At 35.1% G+C, this 23,406-nt stretch overlaps 1 protein-coding gene across 4 annotated transcripts in view; it reads right to left on the bottom strand.

Annotated features, from left to right (window-relative positions):
• UCHL3 (ubiquitin C-terminal hydrolase L3) overlaps positions 1 to 23,406 on the bottom strand; it is a 48,786-nt gene that overhangs the window by 15,376 nt on the left and 10,004 nt on the right. For all 4 annotated transcript variants that reach the window (XM_090258071.1, XM_090258070.1, XM_090258073.1 and 1 more), the window contains 3 exons: positions 19,161 to 19,317; positions 18,713 to 18,798; positions 16,567 to 16,614 (listed from right to left, as the gene is read on the bottom strand). In XM_090258071.1, the coding sequence (XP_090114197.1) occupies positions 16,567 to 16,614; positions 18,713 to 18,798; positions 19,161 to 19,317 (291 nt within the window). The remainder of the gene's footprint in view (positions 1 to 16,566; positions 16,615 to 18,712; positions 18,799 to 19,160; positions 19,318 to 23,406) is intronic.

Consider the following 23,406-nt stretch of genomic DNA (forward strand, 5'->3'; position numbering starts at 1 on the left):
TTGCATAAATGTACCACAGCTTTCAATCCACTCACCATGGGCACTAGGACTGCTTACAAATCTTGCCTGTCGTAAATAATGCGATGAACATAGTGTGCATATATTCTTTGGAATTAGTGTTCCAGGTTTTTTTCGGATATATTCCAAGAAGTGGAATTGCTGGGTCATAAGGCACTTCCATTTTAAAGTTTTGGAGGTAACTCCATACTGCTTTCCATGGTGGCTACACCAGTCTGCATTCCCACCAACAGTGCACGAGGGTTCTCTTTCCTCCACATCCTTGCCAATACTTGCTGTTTGTTGATTTGTTGATGATAGCCATTCTGACCAATGTGAGGTGATATCTCACTGTAGTTTTAATTTGCATTTCCCTGATTATTAGTGACATTGAGCATCCTTTCATATGTCTATTGGCCATCTGTTTGTCTTCTTTAGGGAAGTGTCTATTCAGATCCTTTTTCCACTTCTTGATTAAACTGTTTATTTTTTGGTGTTGAGTTTTATAAGTTCCTTATAAATTCTGGATATTAACCCCTTATCAGATGTATCATTGGCAAATATGTTCTCCCATTCTGTGAGTTGTCTTTTCATTTTGTTGATGGTTTCCTTTGCTGTGCAAAATCTTCTCAGTTTGATGTAGTCCCATTTATTTATTTTTGTTTCTGTTCCCCAATGTGATATATCAGAAAAAAATACTACTACAAGAAATGTCCAAGATTTTACTGCCTATATTTTCTTCTAGGATTTTTATGGTTTTGAGTCTAACATTTAAGTCTTTACTCCATTTTGAGTCAATTCTTCTGTATGGTGTAAGAAGGTGGCCTAGTTTCATTTTTTTTTTTTTGCACATATCTGTCCAATTTTGCCAACACCATTTGTTGAACAGACTATCTTTACCCCATTGTATGTTTTTGCCTCCTTTGTCAAATATTAATTGAATATAAAGGCACAGGTTTATTTCTGGGATCTCTATTCTGTTCCATTTATCTATATGTTTGTTTTTATGCTAGTACCATGCTGTTTGGATTACTATGGTCTTGTAGTATAGTTTGATCTCAGATAGCATGAGTCCTCCAACTTTGTTCTTCCTTCTCAAGGTTGCTGTGGCTATTCGAGGTCTTTTGTGGCTCCATGTAAAGTTTCGGAATATTTGTTCTAGTTCTATTAAATACGCTGCTGGTATCTTGACAGGACTTGCATTGAATCTATAGATTGCTTTGGGTAGTATAGACATTTTAATAGGCCAATAACCCTGCTGAACACAGATGCTAAAATCCTCAACAAAATATTAGCAAACTGGATTCTGCAATACATTAAAAAGGTCATACCCCATGATCAAGCAGGATTTTTTTCAAAAGATGCATGGTTAGTATGATATTCACAAATCAATGAACATAATATACCACATAAACAAAATGGAAGGATAAAAACCATGTAATCATATAGATAGATGCAGAAAAAACATTCGATAAAATCTAGCACCCATTTATGATAAAAACTGTCAGCAAAGTGAGAAAAGAGGGAACATACCTCAACATAATAAAGGACATATATGACAAACCCACAGCGAACATGATATTCAATGGTCAAAAACTAAAAGCATTTCCCTTATGATGAGGAACAGGACAGGGATGTTTGCTTTCACCACTCTTATTCAACAAAGTACTGGAAGTTCTAGCCATAGCAATCAGAGAAGATATAAAAGGCATTCAACTTGGAAAAGAAGAAGTAAAACTATTATTATTTGCAGATGACATGACACTGTACACAGATAACCCCAAAGATTCCACCAAAAAACTACTAGAACTGATAAATTCAGTAAAGTAGCAGGTTATACAATAAATATCTAAAAATCAGTCGCATATTTATACACACATAATAAACTATTGGCTCCTGGCTGGTGTGGTTCAGTGGATTGAGCGTCAGCCTGCGAACCAAGTGTCGCTGGTTCGATTCCCAGTCAGGACACATTATTAGGTTGCATGTCGTGTCCCCAGTTGGGGGCGCAAGTGAGTGGCAACCACACAGCGATGTTTCTCTCCCTCTCTTTCTCCTTTCCCCTATCTCTAAAAATAAATAAATAAACAAACAAATAAATAATTTAAATAAATAAACTATCAGAAAGGCAAACTAAGAAAACAATCCTACTTACAATTACTTTTTTAAAAAGTATCCAGAAATAAATTTAACTAAGAATGCAAAAGACCTGTACTTAGAAAATTGTAAGACCCTGAAGAAAGGAACTGAAGAAGATACAAATAAGTAGAAGCATATACTGTATTCATGGATAGAAAGAATTAACCCCATTCTTTTTTTTTTTTTTAAGTGTTTGTTGTCTTATTTGTACCTTCGCCTTTATTTATTTATTTATTTATTTTGGTTTTTCAATTACAGTTGTCCCCTTTTCCCCTAATTTCTCTCCCCCACCCACCATTCTTTTCATTTTAATCTTTCTGTGACTTTCTTGTATTCAGCATGTAATTGAGTCTTGCTTTTTATCAATGTGATCACCATTCCCTCAGTTTGTGTGTTTACATTTAGACAATTTACATTTTATTAATTTCATTTAATTTTTAATATGGTTTAATAAAATCTATCATATTTTGCAAGTCTGCTATCTCCTCCAGGTGTTTTGTTCCTTTTCTGCCTTTTTTGGTTATTTTTATGATTGCATTTTATCTGTACTACTGTCTTATCCTTTATACTCCTTTTTACCTTGTTTAGTAATTGCCCAGGAATTTATGTCTTTAGTCACAATGTATCTTCAAATAATATTATACCACTTCATCTGTAGTGTAAGAATGTTATAGTAGTATCATCCCAATTTATTCCTCCCACCCTTTGTGCTATTGTCATACATTTTATTTTTACATATACTATAAATTTACTGTATATGGTTACTATTTTTTAGATAGTCAAAATATTTCTTGAACAATTTTAAAAAGAAGAAAATTTATTTTATATATACCTTAAGTTGTTTCAGTGATCTCCATTCTTTGTATAGATACGAGTTGTAGTGCTAGTAAGCTGATCATGAATTCTCTCAGTTTCTGTTTGTGACAAAGTCTTTATTTCTTAATTTATTTTTTGATGATATTTAAGCAATTCCATCTTCATCTCCAGCATTTACTGAACATCTGTGTGTATCATGTATTATATGAGGCTCTTGGTAAACTACCATAAATAGGAGAGCCATATCTCCTGTCCTCACAGTTTGTGCAGGCATATGTGTACCTGAAATCATGAGTTTTTTTCACAGCATATGTAGGCACTTTGTGGTATTCTACTCTTAGGAGATAAGAGGCCGTGAGACTTGTACCACATTTTCTGCTGTCTAAATTGCCCTAAAGTGGCACAGCTATAAAAAAGGGCCTATGACTATAAATAAAAGCATCAGGTTCCCACCAGTTTCTAGTGTATAACACTAGATCCATCGTTCTGGTTATTTGTTTTTGAGATCTGGTTGTAATTCTTTCTATGGCGGCATGAGGAGGAAAAGCGTGTCTACCTATGCCTCCATCTTGACTGGAAGTCTAGAAGAGTCATAATAAAAAGTTCACTTTCTAGAGCAGCGGTTCTCAACCTGTGGGTCACGACCCCTTTGGGGGTTGAACAACCCTTTCACAGGGTTCGCCTAAGACAATCGGGAAACACACATAAAATTACATATTGTTTTTGTGATTAATCACTATGCTTTAATTATGTTCAATTTGTAACAATGAAAATACATACTGCATATCAGATATTTACATTATGATTCATAACAGTAGCAAAATTACAATTATGAAGTAGCAACAAAAATAATTTTATGGTTGGGGGTCACCACAACATAAGGAACCGTATTAAAGGGTCACAGCATTAGGAAGGTTGAGAATCACTGTTCTAGAGTGTCTGAATGAAGAACTCAGTTCCTCAGTTTTTCAATTCTAGTAAAGAAACCCAGGTTTGCTAAAAAATATATATTTCATTAAAATTATTAATAACATCAATGTTTGCCCGGACATTAACAGTGAACCTGCTTATTGAGTATTACAAACAGTATATTATGGCTCACACATACCACTTTACACATAATATAAACCTATCTCTTCATTATAGATCAGAAAAACCTAAAAGAGGCTTTTCAGAGACCCTAGGAATTTCAAAAGAAGATTAAATGTTTTGCTCTTCACAAAAAAACTCTAAGAAACGTAATATTTTTTTTTTTCATGGAGGAATTAGGGACATACATTCATTTTAAGAGATTTTTAAGCATTCTGATTCTGACTTACATCCTGTCAGAATGAAAAAGAGAGAGAAAGTGAGCTATGTGGATAGAGTCTGTAAGTAGCATGACAGTGTTGTTGTTATTGTTTTTAAAGAAACACAGATTTAGATGACCTGCCACAAACCATATAATTAGGAACTGTCAAAGCCAGAGGCAGTACCCATGAGCTCCACTTTCAGAATTTTCATTACACACAAAACCACCAATAATCAACTAATTTACTGACTCACAGAGGCATATCTATTACTATATCTATCTGGATTCCCCACACACTGTTCAAATCTTTCCAGTTTTAAAACTTATAATTCCAAAACAAAAAATACTCAGGTTCTAAAAGGTAAAATTGTTATTCCTTCACCATTAATGTGCATATCATTTGGTACATGTAAAAGTTAGTCAACAACTCTTTAAACTGTTCAATAATAAAAAGTCAGAAATGCCATAAAGGCTAAAAATAAATGAATTGAACTTTAGTAAAAAGGTAAGGGGGAGAGTGTCTGCCTAAAAAGCCAATTTACTTGTCCTTCAGTTAATGTACATGGCTCTGTGTGCATAAAAAAAAAAAAAAAAAAAAATGAAGACATTACTCTTTAAACTATCTAATAATAATCAAAGAATTAGAAATGTTGCAACGGCTAAAATGAAATGACACACACCTTTTTAAAAGGGGGACCTAAAAGTACTTCTCTATTAAGAAATAAATGTTTGATAGGTTTATTATAAGTGCTTAAATCCAAATTATTCTAAAATGCAAATTTAAATTTAACAGATTTAGGCTTATACCCAAAACATTTTCTCATTTAAATGGGTATTCTGTTAAGTAGAAAAATATCATTATAACCATATTTTTCATGAACATAAAGGGATCATTAGCTGGTAGATACTTAAAATAATTACTGTTTTCCAAAATATACATAACATGACTACCAAAGGACTATAGTTGGTTAATGGGTAAGATTTTACATTTAAAATAAGGAAAAATCAACTACTAAATAAGAGCTAACTTAGATATTAAGGGCCACAAAGAACAAAGTATTCAGTACAACTCTCAATATTCATTTGTAATTCATTACATAATTGCATTAAATTCCTAGTTCTCTGTAACTTTGCTAATAGAAAAAAATATATAATTATTGTTTTGGTGAAATAAAAAGTAGAACAAAAGACTAAAGTAAAAATTTAGAAGTATTGGTTCTAATGTTTAACAACTCACTTTATTTTTGTTTGTTTAAGCAATTTTGATGTTATCTATACAGTACCTATTTTAAGAAACTGGGAAGATTAGAGTAGGGTACATGTATACACGTAGTGCTTAGTACAGTCCCTACCTCATAAGATGCATTTAGAAAATGGTAACCATCATTATAAGACAACAGACTTTCAAAAGCAGTGAAAATTAAGATGATGACAATAATTGGAAAAAGAAACTGAAAAGCATCTCAATTTCCATTGCATTCACCCATAAATGACATTAAAGAGTAGTAAAGACTGACACTGTAGCACCTCCAACTGATGCCCTATGTTTCCAGCAACCCCAAGCATCTCATGACGAGAAACTTTTGGTTTGAGTATCTTCAATATTTGTGGCTATCTGGTGAGCACAATATGCACTTTCTTCACAACACTTTCTTTCCTTTACAGGGTAAAAATGAGAATAAAATACTGAAAATAATAAAATTCAACCTTTTAAAAGAATTTTAGCTTCTTATTGGATGATCATTAGTAGTTACGATTCCTTTTATTGACCTGTTGATGAAAGAATGTATTTGATTGTGACAATTAAATTTCAATTATTTTCATGTATTTTCAGTGATGTCCATTCAGATGTTAGAAATACCACTGAGTCTAAAAATGATACATGGAAAGGAAAAAGAATAAGGACGTGTGTGTGCAGATGTATGAGAATATGTATACATATATAAAACTAAGTTTCAAATCAAAATTATAAATTAATTCTCAATGAATTTCTGTAGATTTTCAAGGAAATTTTAGTACATTACATTGCATTAAACAAAATTTGAAGTCCAAATTTAAAAGAGGAAAGTGAAACTAGACTCATAAAAAAAATGCAAACTTTCCTACACAGTATCCATATTCAGTTGACAAGAAATCAAAGTGAAATATGGGCTAGATATCAAAATACACAAAATACCACAACATATTCCATGGAAAATCTGAATAATGGTAAGTTTCTTCATTTTGCTTACCTAATAAATCAAATTGCCAACAGATTTCAAGACACTCAAATTTTTTTCCCTTAAACGTTTAATAATTGTTTTCTCTCTTCCATTTACACTTCTCCACGTATAAACTTGCTGTTCATACAATTATTATATATATATATATGTATATATAGAGACACACACGCACACGCGCGCGCGCACACACACACACACACACACATATATATACATATATATACATATATATGTATATATATATATGTATAACATTAAACTCCAGCTTATCATTGTTAAGCTGGACAAACTAATCTGAGAGTAGCCCCAAATAAGATTCTCATTTACTACAAATGAAAAAAGTTTTAAATCCTAACATAACTCTCTACTCTGGAAAGTTGTGGTTTAAAGCAAAATAAACAAAAAAACCCACCATTCCCAAAAAACAACTTCGACCTTATTTTTATCCCCAGACATTTTTAGATAGAAGAGTTACATCTAGTCAGATCTGGAGAAGTAAACTGATGGGTTCAGTCTAAGAAATTTCCTTTAAAACAACAACAGTTTATTATCTCCACTTTCAAAAGTCTCATGTTAGAAAAGAAAAAAAAAGAAAACCAAAGATGAATAAAAAAGAAAAACAGAGTATTTTCATCCATTTTAGGACAAAGCATTTGTTAAGAAAGGAAAACACAGCATAAGCAGGATGGAAGGACGGAGTAGTAACTACATTCTTAACCTTCCAACAACCAATTTAATTCATCTATATATCATTTTTTAGTGATATTTGATAAAGAACTGATTACATACATGGAGACACAGTGTCAAGCTTTGAAACAGAGAAATTAAAAGAACGATTTCAATGTTTTCCTTACTATAATTATTTTAATTTGTACTCCTTCTTTCAAACTCAATTCTCCCATTCAACTCCACACATACTCTTCAAACATACCTGTATTCAAGGAATGATATGCAGATGGAATGACAATTAAAAAAAAAGAAAAATAGAGATAGAGGCAAAAGGAGCTACAAATTCCAGAGCATTTCTCAATTTTAAGGTAAAGCTGCCCCAAAATAATTTACCTTAAGGCTTGTTGGAATGGATAAAGAAAATGGTGTATGGAAAGTATATGGAAAAAGAAGAAAAATCAGAAGGTTGCAATTTCAGATTTCTTGACAAAACTAGACTATACAGCTTAAAATGCATGACACTTTTCATCAGAGTCCATGTTTCCATCTGATTCTTCCAAGATAATCAGCAACTTAAATTGTTCAGTATATAATAACTAAGTTTCTTCCTAATACCTTCACAGTTTCTTTCAAAGTCAAAGAAAAAAATAAACCCTTAAAGAAGGAAAGTAAATGTGAGTATCTTATTGTAATTCTAACATAATCAAAATATCTAAAAACTGTACATCAGAGTAAAACAAAGCCATGCAAAAACTATACTTGTATATCTAATAAAGATGAAATAAGTTCTTATTTTCTCCTGCTGAAAATTTGCATTGAGCCAAAAAAGCAAGGCCTAAATGCACACATGTGCACATGCACAAACGACTTATGTTTGTGTATACATATACTACATGAACACGTACTTGAAATCAGAATATAACCATTGCTATATACATTGCATATTTCATTAAATTAATTATAATTTAATTTCATGATTTAAATTCATTTCATAAACTTTTACAAAAGATCTTTGAACTGTCATTAGCAATCAAGCATAATATTCCCCTCTATCAAGAGAGCCAAAATTTAAAAATATAATTCAATACTGGCAAGGTCTATTTTTGAAGCTAACACCACTGAAACAAGAGAACCTTGAAGAGACAAACTACATTTTATTATCTTTGTACATACAGCTCCTAACTCAGTACCTGGCATAGTAGGTGCTCAAACAGGTTACCTGGTTAATCAAATGAAATAAAAAAATTACACATTATGTAACAAGAACCTTAAATATGTTCATTTATTTGACTCAAGGTAATTCTACCTACAAAAACTATCTTAAAGAAATAACTTAAAATGAGTACACGGATAAACAAAGAGATTAAAGGAAGTTATATTTTTAACTTGAAAAACTGAAAACAATCTAAATATTAAATGTTAAGGGAATTAGAAATTAAATTATAGTTCATTCATATGAGAGTATACAGCCATAAAAAACTTATGAAGCGATTTTGATGAAAGACAATGCTCATAATAAAATGTTGAGGAAAAAAAACAACACACAACTGTTTGACTGCAACTGTTTAAAAAATAAATTTAAAAAAATTCAAAGTAAATAAACGTTAAGTGTTAAAAGTGTTTTTTTGCTATCTTTTCCGTACTGGCATGTTTATTTAAAAAAGAAATGAAGTAATTGTGCCAGTTTCTATTATTTTTCATTATTACTATAAATATTCATGGAGGTTCCTGAGAAGACTTTCATTTTTTTTTTTTAAGAGCCAAATAAAAAATAAATTATCAAGAGATAGCTACTCCTATCTGGGTTGGCTCTTAGATTAATATGGACAAATCAAACTTTAGAAATTGCTTTTTAGATAAGTATAAATGAAGTAAAAGTAGACTCTGAAGCAAATAAAATACCCTTTTGGATTTTTCTTTAAGTGTTATTAGCACAAGTTTTTAAACTATTTTAACTTTTTTATTATGCTATTACAGTTGTCCCAGTTTTGCCCCTTTGCCCCTCTCCACCCAACACCACCCACTCCCTCAGGCCATCCCCACAACATTGTTCATGTCCATGGGTCATGTGTAAGCTCTGGCTGCTCCACTCCCTTTATTGTACTTTACATCCCCATGGCTATTCTGTAACCACACATTAGTACTTCTTAATCCCCTCACCTCTTCACCCATTCCCCCACACCCCTCTCCCATCTGGCAACCATCAAAACACTCTCTATATCCATGATTCTTTCTCCGTTCTCCTTGTTTGCTTAGTTTGTTTTGTAGATTCAATTGTTGATAGATACATATTTTTTGCCATTTTATTGTTCATAGTTTTGATCTTCTTTTTCTTAAATAAGTCCTTTAACATTTCATATACTAATGGTTTGGTGATGATGAACTCCTTTATAGTTTTTGCTTGTCTGGGAAGCTCTTTATCTGCCCTTCGATTCTAAATAATAGCTTTGCTGAGTAGAGCAATATTGGCTCTAGGTCCCTGCTTTTTGTGACCTGGAATATTTCTTGCCAATCCCTTCTAGCCTGCAAAGTTTCTTCTGAGAAATCAGCTGACAGTCTTATGGAAACTCCCTTATAGGGAACTAACTTCTTTTCTCCTGCTCCTTTTAAGATTCTCTCTTTATCTTTAACCTTTGGCATTTCAATTATAATGTGTTTTGGGGTGGGCCTCTTTGCATCCATCTTGTTTGGAACTTTGTGCTTCCTGGGCTTGCATGTCTATTCCCTTCACCAAATTAAGGAAGTTTTCTTTCATTATTTTTTCAAATAGAATTCCAATTTCTTGCTCTTCTTCTAATCCTTCTGGCTCTCCTATGATGTGAATGTTGGAATGCTTGAAGTTGCCCCAGAGGCTGCTTGTACTATCCTTTTTTTTTTTTTTTTTCCCTTGTTGTTCTGATTGGTTGTTTTTGCTTCCTTATGTTTCAAATAATTGAATTCTCAGCTTCATTCACTAAACTGTTGTTTCCCTATAAATTATTCTTTATTTCAATCAATGTATCCTTCATTTTTGATTGGATCCTTTTTATGCTGTTGAGGTTCTCACTAAGTTCTTTGAGCATCCTTACAACTAGTGTTTTGAACTCTGCATCTGATAGGTTGCTTATCTCCATTTCGTTTAGCTTGTTTTCTGGAGTTATGATCTCTTCTTTCATTTGGGCCATGTTTCTTTGTCTCTTCGTTTTGGCAGCCTCTCTGTGTTTGTTTCTAGGTATTAGGTAGAGCTGCTATGACTCTCTGTCTTGGTAGTGTGGTCTAAATTAGTAGGTATCCAGTAGGGCCCAGTGGCACAGTCTCCCCTATCACCGAACCTGAGTACTTGAACTGTGCCCTCCACCATGTGAGCTAAGTACACCTTTGTCTGGTAGTTGAGCCTTAACTGCTGTTGGCAGATCAATAGGAGGAATTTACCCAGGACAGTTGGCTATAACGACTGGCTGTAACCATTTAGCACTGCCCTTTGTCCTCCATGGTGGGTCAGCTGTGCAAAGGCAGGGTGGTGGTGCTCTGATGTGGTCTGTAGCTGTCCACTGGGTGTGCTGGCCCTGGGGTTTCCCAGGTGGAGCAGGCCAAGGTCAACCCCCACCTGTGTTCTGCCCAGGGCCACCTGGCATGAGCTATAAAATAATCTGAGATGGCTGCTACTTGTGCTGGGCTTGGAGATGCCCAGTTGAAACGAAGCTGTGAGTCTAGGCTGGCTGCTGTTAGTGCTGGCCGTGGGGCCACTCAGCAAGAGACATAGGGGATGCGGGCTCACTGAGGCCGACTATTGTTCGAGAGGATTTAGGAAATTGTGAAGCATGTGCCGAGACCAGAGATTCATATGGAAAAGCAGCTTCGGTGGGACGAAGTCTCTTGGTATTTCCAGGGCGGGGCAAACAGTGTTAGCCAGGTTGATGGAGTCTCAGATACGGTAACCACCAGCCTACTTTGTGGTTCTGTGGGGGGAAGGTTCAGATAAGGGACCATGGCCTCTGCCCACCTTTCTGTCTGGGAGAAAGCTGTCCCCAGCTCTCACCTTGATGCCAAACACTTCAATTTCTCCCAGTATATCACTGGTGCCTTTCAAGCTGCTATCCCGTTGCTGGAGCTCAGAGGGAGTAAGTCTGAGTAAGTCCATGTGTGGGTTTTTTAAGAGGAACTGCTTGGACTCCAGAAGTTTCTTCCACTGACTCAATCCCTGCTGGTTTTTATAGCCATAAGTTATGGGGACTTATCTTTCTGGCACTGGACCTGGGCAGGGGGGCCTGGTGTGGGACTGGGACCCCTTGCTTCTGAGATATCCCTCCCAAATTTTTATCCAGCACACGTGGTTGAGGGACCAGCCTGTTCCGCATCTCCGCCCCTTCTACCAGTCTGGATAAATGTGGTTTCTTTAATTCCAAAGTTGTCAGACTTCCATTCAACTCAATTTCTGATGGTTCTGAATGATGGCCGTTCTATATTTTAGTTGTAATTTTGATGTAGTTGTGCAAGGAGGCGAACCATGTTTACTTATGCCACCATCTTGAGTGGAAGTCCCTTTTGGATTTTTTTCCCCTTGCCTTCATATTTGACTTACAGATTGCTTCCATTATTGTATCACAATTTAAAAAAAACACTTATAATTTACATTCCTCATATCTCATTGTTGTTCATTTACCTTTCCCATCTTAAGTTGAAACGTAAAAACAATAATATTCAGTATAGGTTAATGAGAGTGGGGCTACTGTCCAAATTTCTGAACACTAAACACACCTCTTTGGCAGTTTTCTACAGTCTCTAAAATTCTAGCTGCTCCCTGATCTGGCTTTAGCCTTTTACTTCCACGTCATCCTCTACCCTTCATATCCATTTTTCTGAATGCCTTGTAAAATAAAATCACCACTTAATTTTTATTGGAGGCCTACTACAAGACAGGCACTGTTCTAAGTACTTCCATAAGGTAGATGCTATTACTTTCATTTTATGCTGAGGAAAGCATCCTGCCTAAGCTACTAAGTAGTAGAGTCAAGTATACAAACCTACATCCTGTGCTCCTTACTTTTATACGATGTAATTTCTCATACATGTCCATATCTGTCAAGCACTGTTCTGGGGTGTCAGGTGAATGACCAAAAAAAATGGCACATGCCCTCATAGGACTCATAAACAGAATAAACAAAGTACAGAAGGAACTTATAGATTATTAAAAAGTGTCAGGAAGAAAACAAACAGGATTTTATACCAGAAAATTCACAGTAGTGGACATACCAAACAGTGATGAAAGTGTCTTTGAAAGTGACTTTTAAGAGTAAGACTTAAAGGATGAGAAGGTGCTGACTACGCAAAAAAGGGTGTATTCAGAAGTTCACTGGGTTGTTCGAAAGCACAGAGATGGTCTCATACACTGCACTGTGTTACCCCCAAATTCATATGTTAAAGCCCTATTTCCTCAGTGTGATTCTATTTGGAGAAAGGGCTTTTAAAGAGGAAATTAAGGTTAAATGAAATCAGAAGGATGGGGCCCTAATCTGTCAGCACTGATGTCCTTATAAGAAAAGAAAGAGACCTCTCTCTCTCCCATATACAAAAAGAAAGGCCATGTGTGGACACAGTGAGATGAGATGGCACCTGTCTGTAAGTCAGGAGGAGAGGCCTCACCAAGAACCAACGCTGATGGCACCTTGATGATATTGACTTTTAGCCTCCAGACCTGTGAGGAAAACACATTTCTGTTGTTAAGTCACCAAGTCTGACATTATGTTGTTATGGAAGCCCAAATAAACTAAAATGAATGGGAAAAAGCTAGATGTTTACGGGAACTGACAAAAATCAGTGTGCTAGAATACAGAGTAATGGAGAGAATACAATGGAAAAGACTTAAGTCCCTAGATGATAGATGAACCAGAAATGAGATGACCACAAAAACAGTCCCTGCTGCAGAAGTTTTAAGCTGGTTAATACTGGATTTGGAAATGTAGGGTGTGACTTTTTGTTCTCTTAGTGACTGGAGTCACTAAAATACAGGGGTGGGCAGAAGTGCATTTACAGTTGTTTGTATGGAAAAATATATAACAACACGAGACTAAGAACAAACTCTCACGTACTCACAACTGTAAACCTACTTTTGCCCACCTCTGCATAGTGACTGGAATATAACTATCTATGTTCCACAAAAGAGCCCCACACAACAAAGAACTAAACCTTTCCCAAATGTTAATAGTGCCCTATTGAGGAACACTTGCTAATGAATATGATGTAGCCTTTTTTTTTTTTTGGAGTTCTTACACCACTAAGGATAGTTCCGAGGTAATTCTGATGAATCCATAAATGTGTTGTGCCCATGTTCAAGGAACAGTGTTGGATACTTTGGAGCAAGCCCAAATGAATCCAACACCAATCCTAGGTCCAAGAGCCAACAGTAAGGGTGATATGACACCACATTTCATCAAATCTAAGGCACCAATGGTTATAAGATGTATCATTTTACAACACCAAGTAAACTATGACATCAAGTGTAAGACACATCCTAATTTCAGAGCTGTTAAAATGTGAAAAGAAAATACACATCTTAAAAGAATATGAAAAAAATAGTTAAAATACAAATAGTAGGAGTGGTATAAGAGAGTACATAGAAGGGATGGATTGCTTCATGAAGAAAAGTAGTATTTAAGACCAACCTTGAAGGATGGGTAGAACCATGAAGAACACAGATGGGGAGAAGAAATATTTTTAGAAAGAAGGAATTGAAAGAGGCAAAGCATAGCAACAACAATATGATGGATAGCTGGAGAGAAATATTTAAAGAGAAAACACTGTTGAACAACTGAAAGAACAGGGTTAAGAAAACCTTATAACAGCTAGGCTAAAGAGGTTGAATAATACTACACATGCTTGGGCAATGGTTCTCAAATTTTTTTTTTATAACCCAACACACTTTAGGGCTATAATATACATCAAAAGTATGGCACATTCTAGCAGTGGTTCTCAACTATAAAAGATGCAAAAGGAGCAAAAGAGATTAATTCTTATGGGAATACAATTTGAAAAAGCCTTCTGGAATATTCTAACCTCTACCCCCACCTCACCTTGAGAATCACTGCTTTCTATGCACTTAGGGAACCCCTAGAAAAATTTGAATAGCCAAATGATTCAGGTTACATTTCTGCAAAGGTAATCCAGCACAATTGTGTAAAGATGAATGAGAATAAGAAAAAACATTTACGATTGAGAATCTACATAAGCAGCTGATCTCCCAGGCATGAAGTTAAACAAATTTAAATTACATTAGTAATAGCTGGAAAAATGTATGGTGGAACTATTTTAAGAAGCAGAAAAAGAAAATCAGGAAAGAAAATGTTTAAAACACAAGACAATAAACTCACACAAAAATATGTGTATTTTAAAATATTGGTGGTCATTGCCCTGGCCAGTGTGGCTCAGTGGGTTGAGCACCAGCCTGCGGACCAAAGGGTAGCCAATTTGAGTCCCAGTCAGGGCACCACAGTTGGGTGAGCGTAAGAGGCACCCACACATTGATGTTTCTCTCCCTCTCTTTCCTTCTCTCTAAAAATAAATAAATAAAGTCTTTAAAATATTGGTGGTCATTCAGGTGATGTCTAACAAGCATCTAAGTTTAAAAATGAAGGAGTTCAGATCTGGAAAAAGAGATATGAACATTATCTAAAACGAGGCATTAAAGTCATAATTTTCATAAAGCAAAAAAAGGTGGCAAGAGAAAGTATCCCAAAGACATTTCTCAGAAAGTAAACACGTTCTAAAGCATTTGGTTTCTTTATTATTGAAACAAATAACTGTTTTCATACTTTACAAACCTCATGCTGATCATTGTCATTGCTAATTTTAACACTATAAATTTAAAACAAAAAAAGCAAAGCACAGCGAAGATTAAGAACATACCAGGATCATATAAAGCAATTTAAAAAACAAAGCATTTCATTAATTTCCAATCTGGAGCTACTTAGACATGTTGCGTGTGCATGAATGTGTCTGTGTGTGCGTGTAAACAGTAAAAAAAAAGTCCACATTTCTGAAAGCAGAACCTGAGAGCAAGCAAGGAGGTACGATATAATTAGAAAGAACTGATGTTTAAATTTCTAAATGGTTTTATTATAAACATTCAGTTATCCAGTTTGTTCTATGAAAAACTGTTGCTATAGCATAGTATCAAATTGTTTTCTCCTTTAAATTTTTTTCAAAACAGTGGGAATATTTAAGTTCACTATTTTTACTTTTATTATTATTATTTTAATATGAGAGAAAGAGACAAAGAGAGAGAAACATTGACATGAGAAAACATCAATCAGTTGCCTCCCCTATGTACCCCAACCAGGAATGGAACCTGCAACATTCTGGTTTACAGCACAACACTCCAACCAAGTTACACTATTTTTAAACCAGGTATTTTAAAAGTAGTGTTAAAATATAAAGGCAATGGCAACTTTGTACATTAAAAAGTATGGTTTCAAGTCACACATGGGATAAGAAAGAAAAAAATCTATAATTTTCTGGTGTTAACACTTAAATGTGTTATAAATACACCAAAGACTTTAATTAAATTCTATTCATTTTGATCGAAATACCTTTTGACAAGCTTCCCCTGAGAGTGGGAGAGTGAGGTTTGGAGGGAAGGAAAAGGAGAAATGGAAGGAGGTAATGAGGGTAACCATCAGAATCAAGAAGAAGGGCAAGAGGAGGAGAGGAGAGGCAACCGAGCTGAAGGACTAGCTAAGAGAAAAAAGGTGGTGAAATCATCGCACTGCCCCAGAGCAGGTTAACTGAGCAAAGAGAATGATGCAGCTTGTTGCCAGAAGCTGGGTGTGATAAGACTCTTAGAAGTCATACAGGTTATCTACAAGTGCTATCCTGCAGGTATTTTTCTCAAAATACTTGCAAGTCAAAGGAACGTGATAGGGCAGCGATTTTCAACTGGTCGCCACAAGAATGTTTAAAACGTGCAATACCTATTTAGTCAGGGGCACTGACTCCTTTTCCCTTAGATTGCCAAATTTAAAAAATGACAACAGCCAACAGAACAATAGCCGTCTGGTGTGAACGAATCAAAATTACACTTATGTTTTGTCAGACTGACAAAAAATATATATTTTTGGCGTGCTGCAGAATTTTAGTAATTAGTTTGTGTGTGCCATGAGATGAAAAAGGTTGAAAATGGCTGTGACAGGAAGTCACTGACCATCGGTTACCAGAAGCAAACAACACACAATCTGCAGCCTATCCAAATGATTAGACAGAGATGGCCAATACCAACATGCATGTTAACAATTTGTTAAAATGTGTTCTTGTGCTACTTTGTGACTACTTTTTACATAAGCAAATTCCTTCAAAAGGAAAAAAAAAAAGCCCAGGTAATTTTATAAAACTACATGTTATACAACAACACTGTGGTTAAATTTACACATGGCAAGAAAACTTTTGAAAAATATGAAGTACCTCAGTCTGACCTTCATGGGCACTGGTCTCATGAGTAACTCGAATAGCCTGTAATAGAAATACAAGGAATTAATAGGAGAAATATGACTATATCCCACTTTTTAAATGAAAACAATACTAAAATTTAACATCAAAAACACTGATGAAACAACAAATTGGCAGAAATTTAGGAAATGTTTAATATTAAATATTTAAGAATGAGTGCTGAGTAGCTAAATGAATTGCCGTACTTTCCAACCCACAAATCTCTGAAGACTTAGGATACTGAACATTGGATTATTTGTAATTGCCAGGTGTAAGAGGGAATCATTTAACTTAATTGTTAGAACTAACATTTAACACTTTATTCACCTGAGACTAGAATAAAGTAAGCATCTCACAGACAGAGATGGAAGAAGCTTAGCTCATCTGTTTCTCCAGGTTACATGCTCCTCTGCAGCTCTGGCTGTATTTATGCTTAATCATGCAACTTCAGTCAGCAGTTTAGAATGTGGAGCAAAATGCATGCATTTATCAGAAGCTAGAGATTTTAGTTTCCAGAACTTAAAAAAAATGATCTTATAATACCTACTGTTAGCACAGATTAAAATAAATCAGCAAAGTAGTAAATTACAGGTGAAAGTACATCCTCAATGCATTGCAATTTGGCAATAAGTATCAAAGCCTTAAAAACATGCAAAAGGTTTGATCCAGCAATTTTTCTTCTAGAATTTCATAGTTATATATAGTTATACATAAGCATATATAATTAACAGATATTTGCAAAGATTTAGCTACCTTTCAGTATTTTTTAAACAGTGAAAAAGAGAAGAAATACTAAATTTATGACAATAATTTACTGGTTAAATAAAATACTATACAATGGAAAGCTATGCAGCCATTAATGATGATGTCAAATATATACTTACTGGTATGTAATACGTTTGTGATAAGTTAAGTGAAAAAAGCAAGTTATGAAACAATATTACAGTGTGATCATATTTTCATTTTTAAAAATTGTGTATATATATATATATATATATATATATATATATATATTCCCTATAAAAATATTAATGGTGGCTACCTCTCATTGGTGGGATTACTGTTAACTTTTGTGTTTATTTTATTTTTGTGTAAAATAAAAATGTTTTATGAGTTCTGCAGTTTCTTTAAAGACAAAGCATTTAAAATAATGAAAGTATATTATAATGGCAAAACAACATAATCCAACCAATGAATTTATTGGGATCAAACTCTGCACAAGGCATTTTTCTAGCAGAATAATGTGCACAACTACACTGCTTCTTATAATTTAATTAATGTTACTTAACCTTTTGAGTGCCATGTGTAATTCGATATGTGGATCAACATGAGAAAAAGTTATATCAATATATAACCTGAGGTACAAAAAAAGAGAAAAAAACATAAAATCCAAATTCTTCCATTGTTATTTGCATTTATAGCCATCGAAAAAAGAATCACTGAGAGCGACGCTGGCACTTTTGGGAAAATTTGTCAGCATCACTCACAGCAACACTGGCACTCAAAGGGTTAATGTTACTAAAAGGTAAAAAGCCGAATATTGTATGTCAAATATAATTGAAAAATAAATTTTTAAAAATGTAAAATGCCTTCAAAAGAGAAATAGAATTCAAAAATAAAATTTAAATACTATTCTAAGTAAATTCTATGAAATGATTATTTAAAACTAGATTATGTGGCCTGTCTTCACAATGCAAAAATTTTATACTGACAACAGAGCTAGAGCATTGGTAACATCTACCTTTAAACCCTTGTTTTTTTCAGTTGGTCTTCAGCCTTATTCCAAATTCCCCATGAAAGACACACAGGGTATTTCTTGTCAGGTATATATTTATTATATGGAAGGAATGGTAAAAAATAGCCTATCATAAGATTTTATAAATTTGTAAATCAAACTGCTTTTTTTCTCTCATTCAGCTCTAGACATAGAAAAAAGGAGGGTTATTAACATTTATGGATATTTCAGTAGTTACCTGAAAAGTACAAAATACCATTTTTAATAGATATGACAAAACCCAAAATTGTTCAAAACTACAATTTCAAGACGAAACCCCCAAACCAAATCTATAAACTCACAAAACTCTGCCCACATATGAAATCAAGACAGATAGAAGGTACCGACGTCATAATTCTCCAGGTATCTGGCTCGTTCCTCAGGGCTCATTGACACAGACTCCTCCAGGAATTTTTTCAAGGTTGATCCAGATTCTGAGAATATTAAGGAAAATAAAATTGAAAAGGTCTGATAACTCAAACAGACTGATATATGGAAATAATAGAAGCATGCTACCTATTTTTCAGCTAAACCTTTACACTGGTATATTAGGAATATAAGAACATTGGGATAAATGATAGGACTCAAGTTACTTGTTTGTTAAACCTCTGTTTACCAACAATATAAAAGAATGGGAAGGATTAATAGTTCCAACAGTATTTTCAACCCATTATAAATGAAAAGGAGGAAAAGAATCCACGTTAACACCTTGAAAGAAAGAACTAGAGCACCACCTAGTGCTCAATATGATAACATATACTGTAAGAGATGAAAGCAGTAATGAAAAATTATTTACCAAAGTGCATCTTGTCTTGATTGTTGGCAATAGCATGGATCAGTCCAATTGTTCCACAGGCATTGCTGATTGTTTGCTTCATGAAATATACTGATGATGTAACATCTTGTCCCTGAGATTTTATTTTTTCTTCCTCTTCTGTCCTGAATATTTCATACTATTAAACAAAATATCAGTAAGTCAAAATATGAAAATAATATGTTAAAAAGGACTTACACGTAAAACTCTAAAAATTCTAAATATTCATCTATGGGAATTCTGTTAACATATTATGGGATATCCTACTGAAATACTATAAAGCATTTATAAAAAATATTTACATATTCTTACTTAGAAATCCATCTCTGATTATAGAGTGCTTATAGGTCAATACATTAACTACTCATTTATATTTTTAAAATATGTATTTTATATATGCATTGAAAAACCTGAAAGAATACACAAAAAATAACAGAGACTATCTCTTGGATAGAGTACTAGAGGATTTTTACTTTTTAATTTTTACACTTCTATGTTATTAAATCATACTATAATAACAAAATTCACACTCTCTAAGCATACAACATTCACCATTCTCTCTAATAATTGGTTATAAAAACAATACAGTATAATGATGAATGTCAGAAGTGTGAGCTCTACATCTGACTGCCAGAGTTCACATCATGGCTTTGCCATTATTAGATGTGTAACTTTAACAAATTATTTAATGTCTCTGTGCCTCATTTGTAAAAAGAGGTTAAAAATTATGAAGAGGTTAAAAATGAGTGAGGCGGAGCAGGAGAGGGAAAGCAGAAAGATAATTTTATAGTTTTGTCTATTGTTTTCTTATAATTTTCAGATTCCAATACAGTAGGGAGTCAGCAAACTACAATCTACAGGCAAAATCAAGCCAATTGCCTGTTTCCAGAAGTACAGTTTTATTTTTGTATTGTCTGGCTATTTTCATGCTAGAGGAAAAGCTGACATTGTAACAGAGGCTGTAAGGCCTGCAGAGTTGGAATTATTTACTATCAGGCCCTTTAGAGAAAAAGTTTGCTGATCCCGGCAGCAAACAAAACAAATGTCACTTATTAAGCCCTGGCTACTTTGGCTCAGTGGATTGAGCATCGGCCTGCAAGCCAAGTGTCGCTGGTTCGATTCCCAGTCAGGGCAAATGACTAGGTTGCACGTGAGGTCCCCAGCTGGGGCGCGAGTGAGAGGCAACCACACAGTGATGTTTCTCTCCCTCTCTTTCTCCTTTCTCCTCTCTCTAAAAATAAAATAAATAAACAAATAAATAAATTATTTTTTAAAAAATGTCACTTATTAAAACCCATAATTAAGAAACTACTTCCAGCCATGACTGGTGTGGCTCAGTGGGTTGGGCCTCTTACTGCAAACCAAAAGGTCGGTAGTCCCTTGTCCTGGTTAGGACCAATGCATGGGTTGTGAGCCAAGCCCCCAGTAGGGTCGTGTGGGAGGCAATTGATTGATGTTTCTCTTTCTCTCTTTTTCCCTCCCTCTCCTCTCTCTAAAAATAAACAAAATGTTTCAAAAAAATAAATAAAGTACTTAAAAAAATGAAACTGCTTCTAGAAAACATGGGCATTTCTCATAATGGTATTTTTTCTGCTCTATCTCCTCCAATAAAGGAAACAAAAGAAAAAGAAATAAACAAATGGGACTATGTTAAACTAAAAGTTCTTGCACAGCAAAGGAAACCATCAACAAAATGAAAAGACAACCTACTAAATGGAAGAACATATTTGCCAATGATACATTTGATAAAGGATTGATATCCAAAATTATAAACAATTCATACAACTCAACACCAACCCAATTTTAAAATGGTTAGAGGACCTGAATAGACACTTATTCAAAGAGGACATACAGATGGCCAATAGACATGACAAGATTATCCATGTCTCTAATCTTCAGAAAAATGCAAATTAAAGCTACAATGAGATATCACCTCACACCAGTCAGAATGGCTATCATCAATAAATCAACAAACAAGTGCTGGCGAGGATGTGGAGAAAGGGAAACCCTAGTGCACTGTTGGTGGGAATGCAGACTGGTGCAGCTACAAAAAAAAAAAAAAAAAAAAGGGATGGAGCATCCTCAAAAAATTTAAAATGCAACTGCCTTATGACCCAGCAATTTCACTTCTGGTTATGAATCTGAAGAAACCTAAAACACTAATTCGAAAGAATGCATGCACCCCTATATTGATTGCAGCATTATTCACAATAGCCAACATACAGAAGCAACCCAAGTACCTATCAATAGGTGACTGGATAAGAAAGTTGTGGTATATATATATACAATGGAATGTTAATTACTTGGCCATAAAAAATAATGAAATATTGCCATTTGTGACAGAATAGATGGACCTAGAGGGTATTATGCTAAGTGAAATAAGCCACTCAGAGAAAGACAAATACCATATGATTTCCCTTGTATGTGGAATCTAATGAACAAAATAAACAAACAAAATAGAAACAGACTCATAGGTACAGAGAACAGACTAATGGTTGCCAGAGGGAAAGAGGGGTTAAGAGGCTGGGTGAAAAGAGTGAAGGGATTAGGAAGTACAAATTGGGCTTCTGGCCAAGATGGAGGCATAGAAAGACACACTTCACTTCTTCACACAACCGTTAAAGATTACAACAACCTCAAAACAGAACAAAAAACAACAACAACAAAAAGAAAACAGAACTGCCAGAAAATCGAACTATATGGATGTCCAACAACAAAGATTTAAAGAAGTAGTACTCATCCAGATGGGTAGGAGGGGTGGATACGGGGAGCTGGGTCAGAGAGGCCACAGTATGGCAGTGACAGCAGAGGCAAGGCAGCAGCTGCGCTGGACGGCAGAATGCGTTGTCATATCTTATAAAATCTTCACACATTATAAAAGTCAGGAGGGACACCTGAGGAGCAACGCCAGCCCCAGGTCAGGCCACGCAGATCATGGTTCCAGCACCAGGAAAACAAAGCATCATTGCTTCTGGCTGTGAAAACCAGTCAGGTTGGGGCACCGGAAGAAACCTCTGGTCTCTCAGGAGAGTCCGATTATTTAGAGGATCCCCACAGACCTAGAACATCCGCAGACCCACCCACTCCAGGGCAACAGCTAGAGGGGTACCAGTCACATGCAGGAAGGGGTGAACTGATGGGAGAGAGGGCAAGTGCTGAGCAAGTGGCACTGTTCCCTCTCTGACCGCACGCCCCCCAACATACAAACAGCACCACAACGTGGTGAAACCGGTCACCCAGCACTGACAAATACCTAAGACTCCTCCCCTTAGAACATCGTAGCAGGTGCAATAACTCTACCTAAGACACAGAGGCAAACAGAGGAGGCTGTCAAATTGAGGAGACAGAGAAGTATGGCCCAAAAGAGGGAACAGATCAAGGTCCCAGTGGGAGAACTAAGTGACGAGGAGATAGCCAACCTAATAGATGAGGAGATAGCCAACTTAACAGGTGCAGAGTTCAAAACACTGGTGATAAAGATGTTCACAGGCCTGACAGGTATGCTTGAGTATGGCAAACACATAAGGGAGAAAGTGAAGGCTACACTAAGTGAAATAAAGAAAAATCCACATGAAACCAATAGTGAAGGGATGGAAGCTGAGGCTCAAATCAATGTACTGGAACACAAGGAAGAAATAAACAGTCAACCAATACAAAATAAAGAAACAAGAATTCAAAAAGATAAGGAGAGGCTTAGAAACCCCTGGGACAACTTCAAATGCACCAACATCTGAATCATAGTGGTGCCAGAAGGAGAAAAGGAAGAGCAAGAAATTGAAAACTTAGTTCGAAAAATAATGAAGGAAAACATCCCTAGTCTGGCAAAGGAAATAGACATACAAGTCCATTAAGTAAAGAGAGTCCCAAACAAATTGGACCCAAAGAGGACCACACCAAGACATATCATAATAAAAATGCCAAAGGTTCAAGATTAAGAGAGGTTCTTTAAAGCAGAAAGAGAAAAGCAGAGAGTTACCGACAAAAGAATTCCCATAAGACTATCAGCTGATTTCTCAAAAGAAACTGTAGGTGAGAAGGGATTGGCAACAAGTATTCAAAGTAATGAAAAGCAAGGACCAACAACCAAGATTACTCTATCCAGCAAACCTATCATTTGGAATGGAAGGGCATATAAAGTGCTTCGCAGACAAGGGAAACCTAAAGGAGTTCATCATTACCAAGCCCTTATTATATGAAATGTTAAAGAGACAGATTTAAGATCAAAACT

Source organism: Furipterus horrens, unplaced genomic scaffold (assembly GCF_987537825.1).
Source record: "Furipterus horrens unplaced genomic scaffold, mFurHor1.1.pri manual_scaffold_12, whole genome shotgun sequence".
In the NCBI taxonomy this organism is placed as follows: Eukaryota; Metazoa; Chordata; class Mammalia; order Chiroptera; family Furipteridae; genus Furipterus; species Furipterus horrens.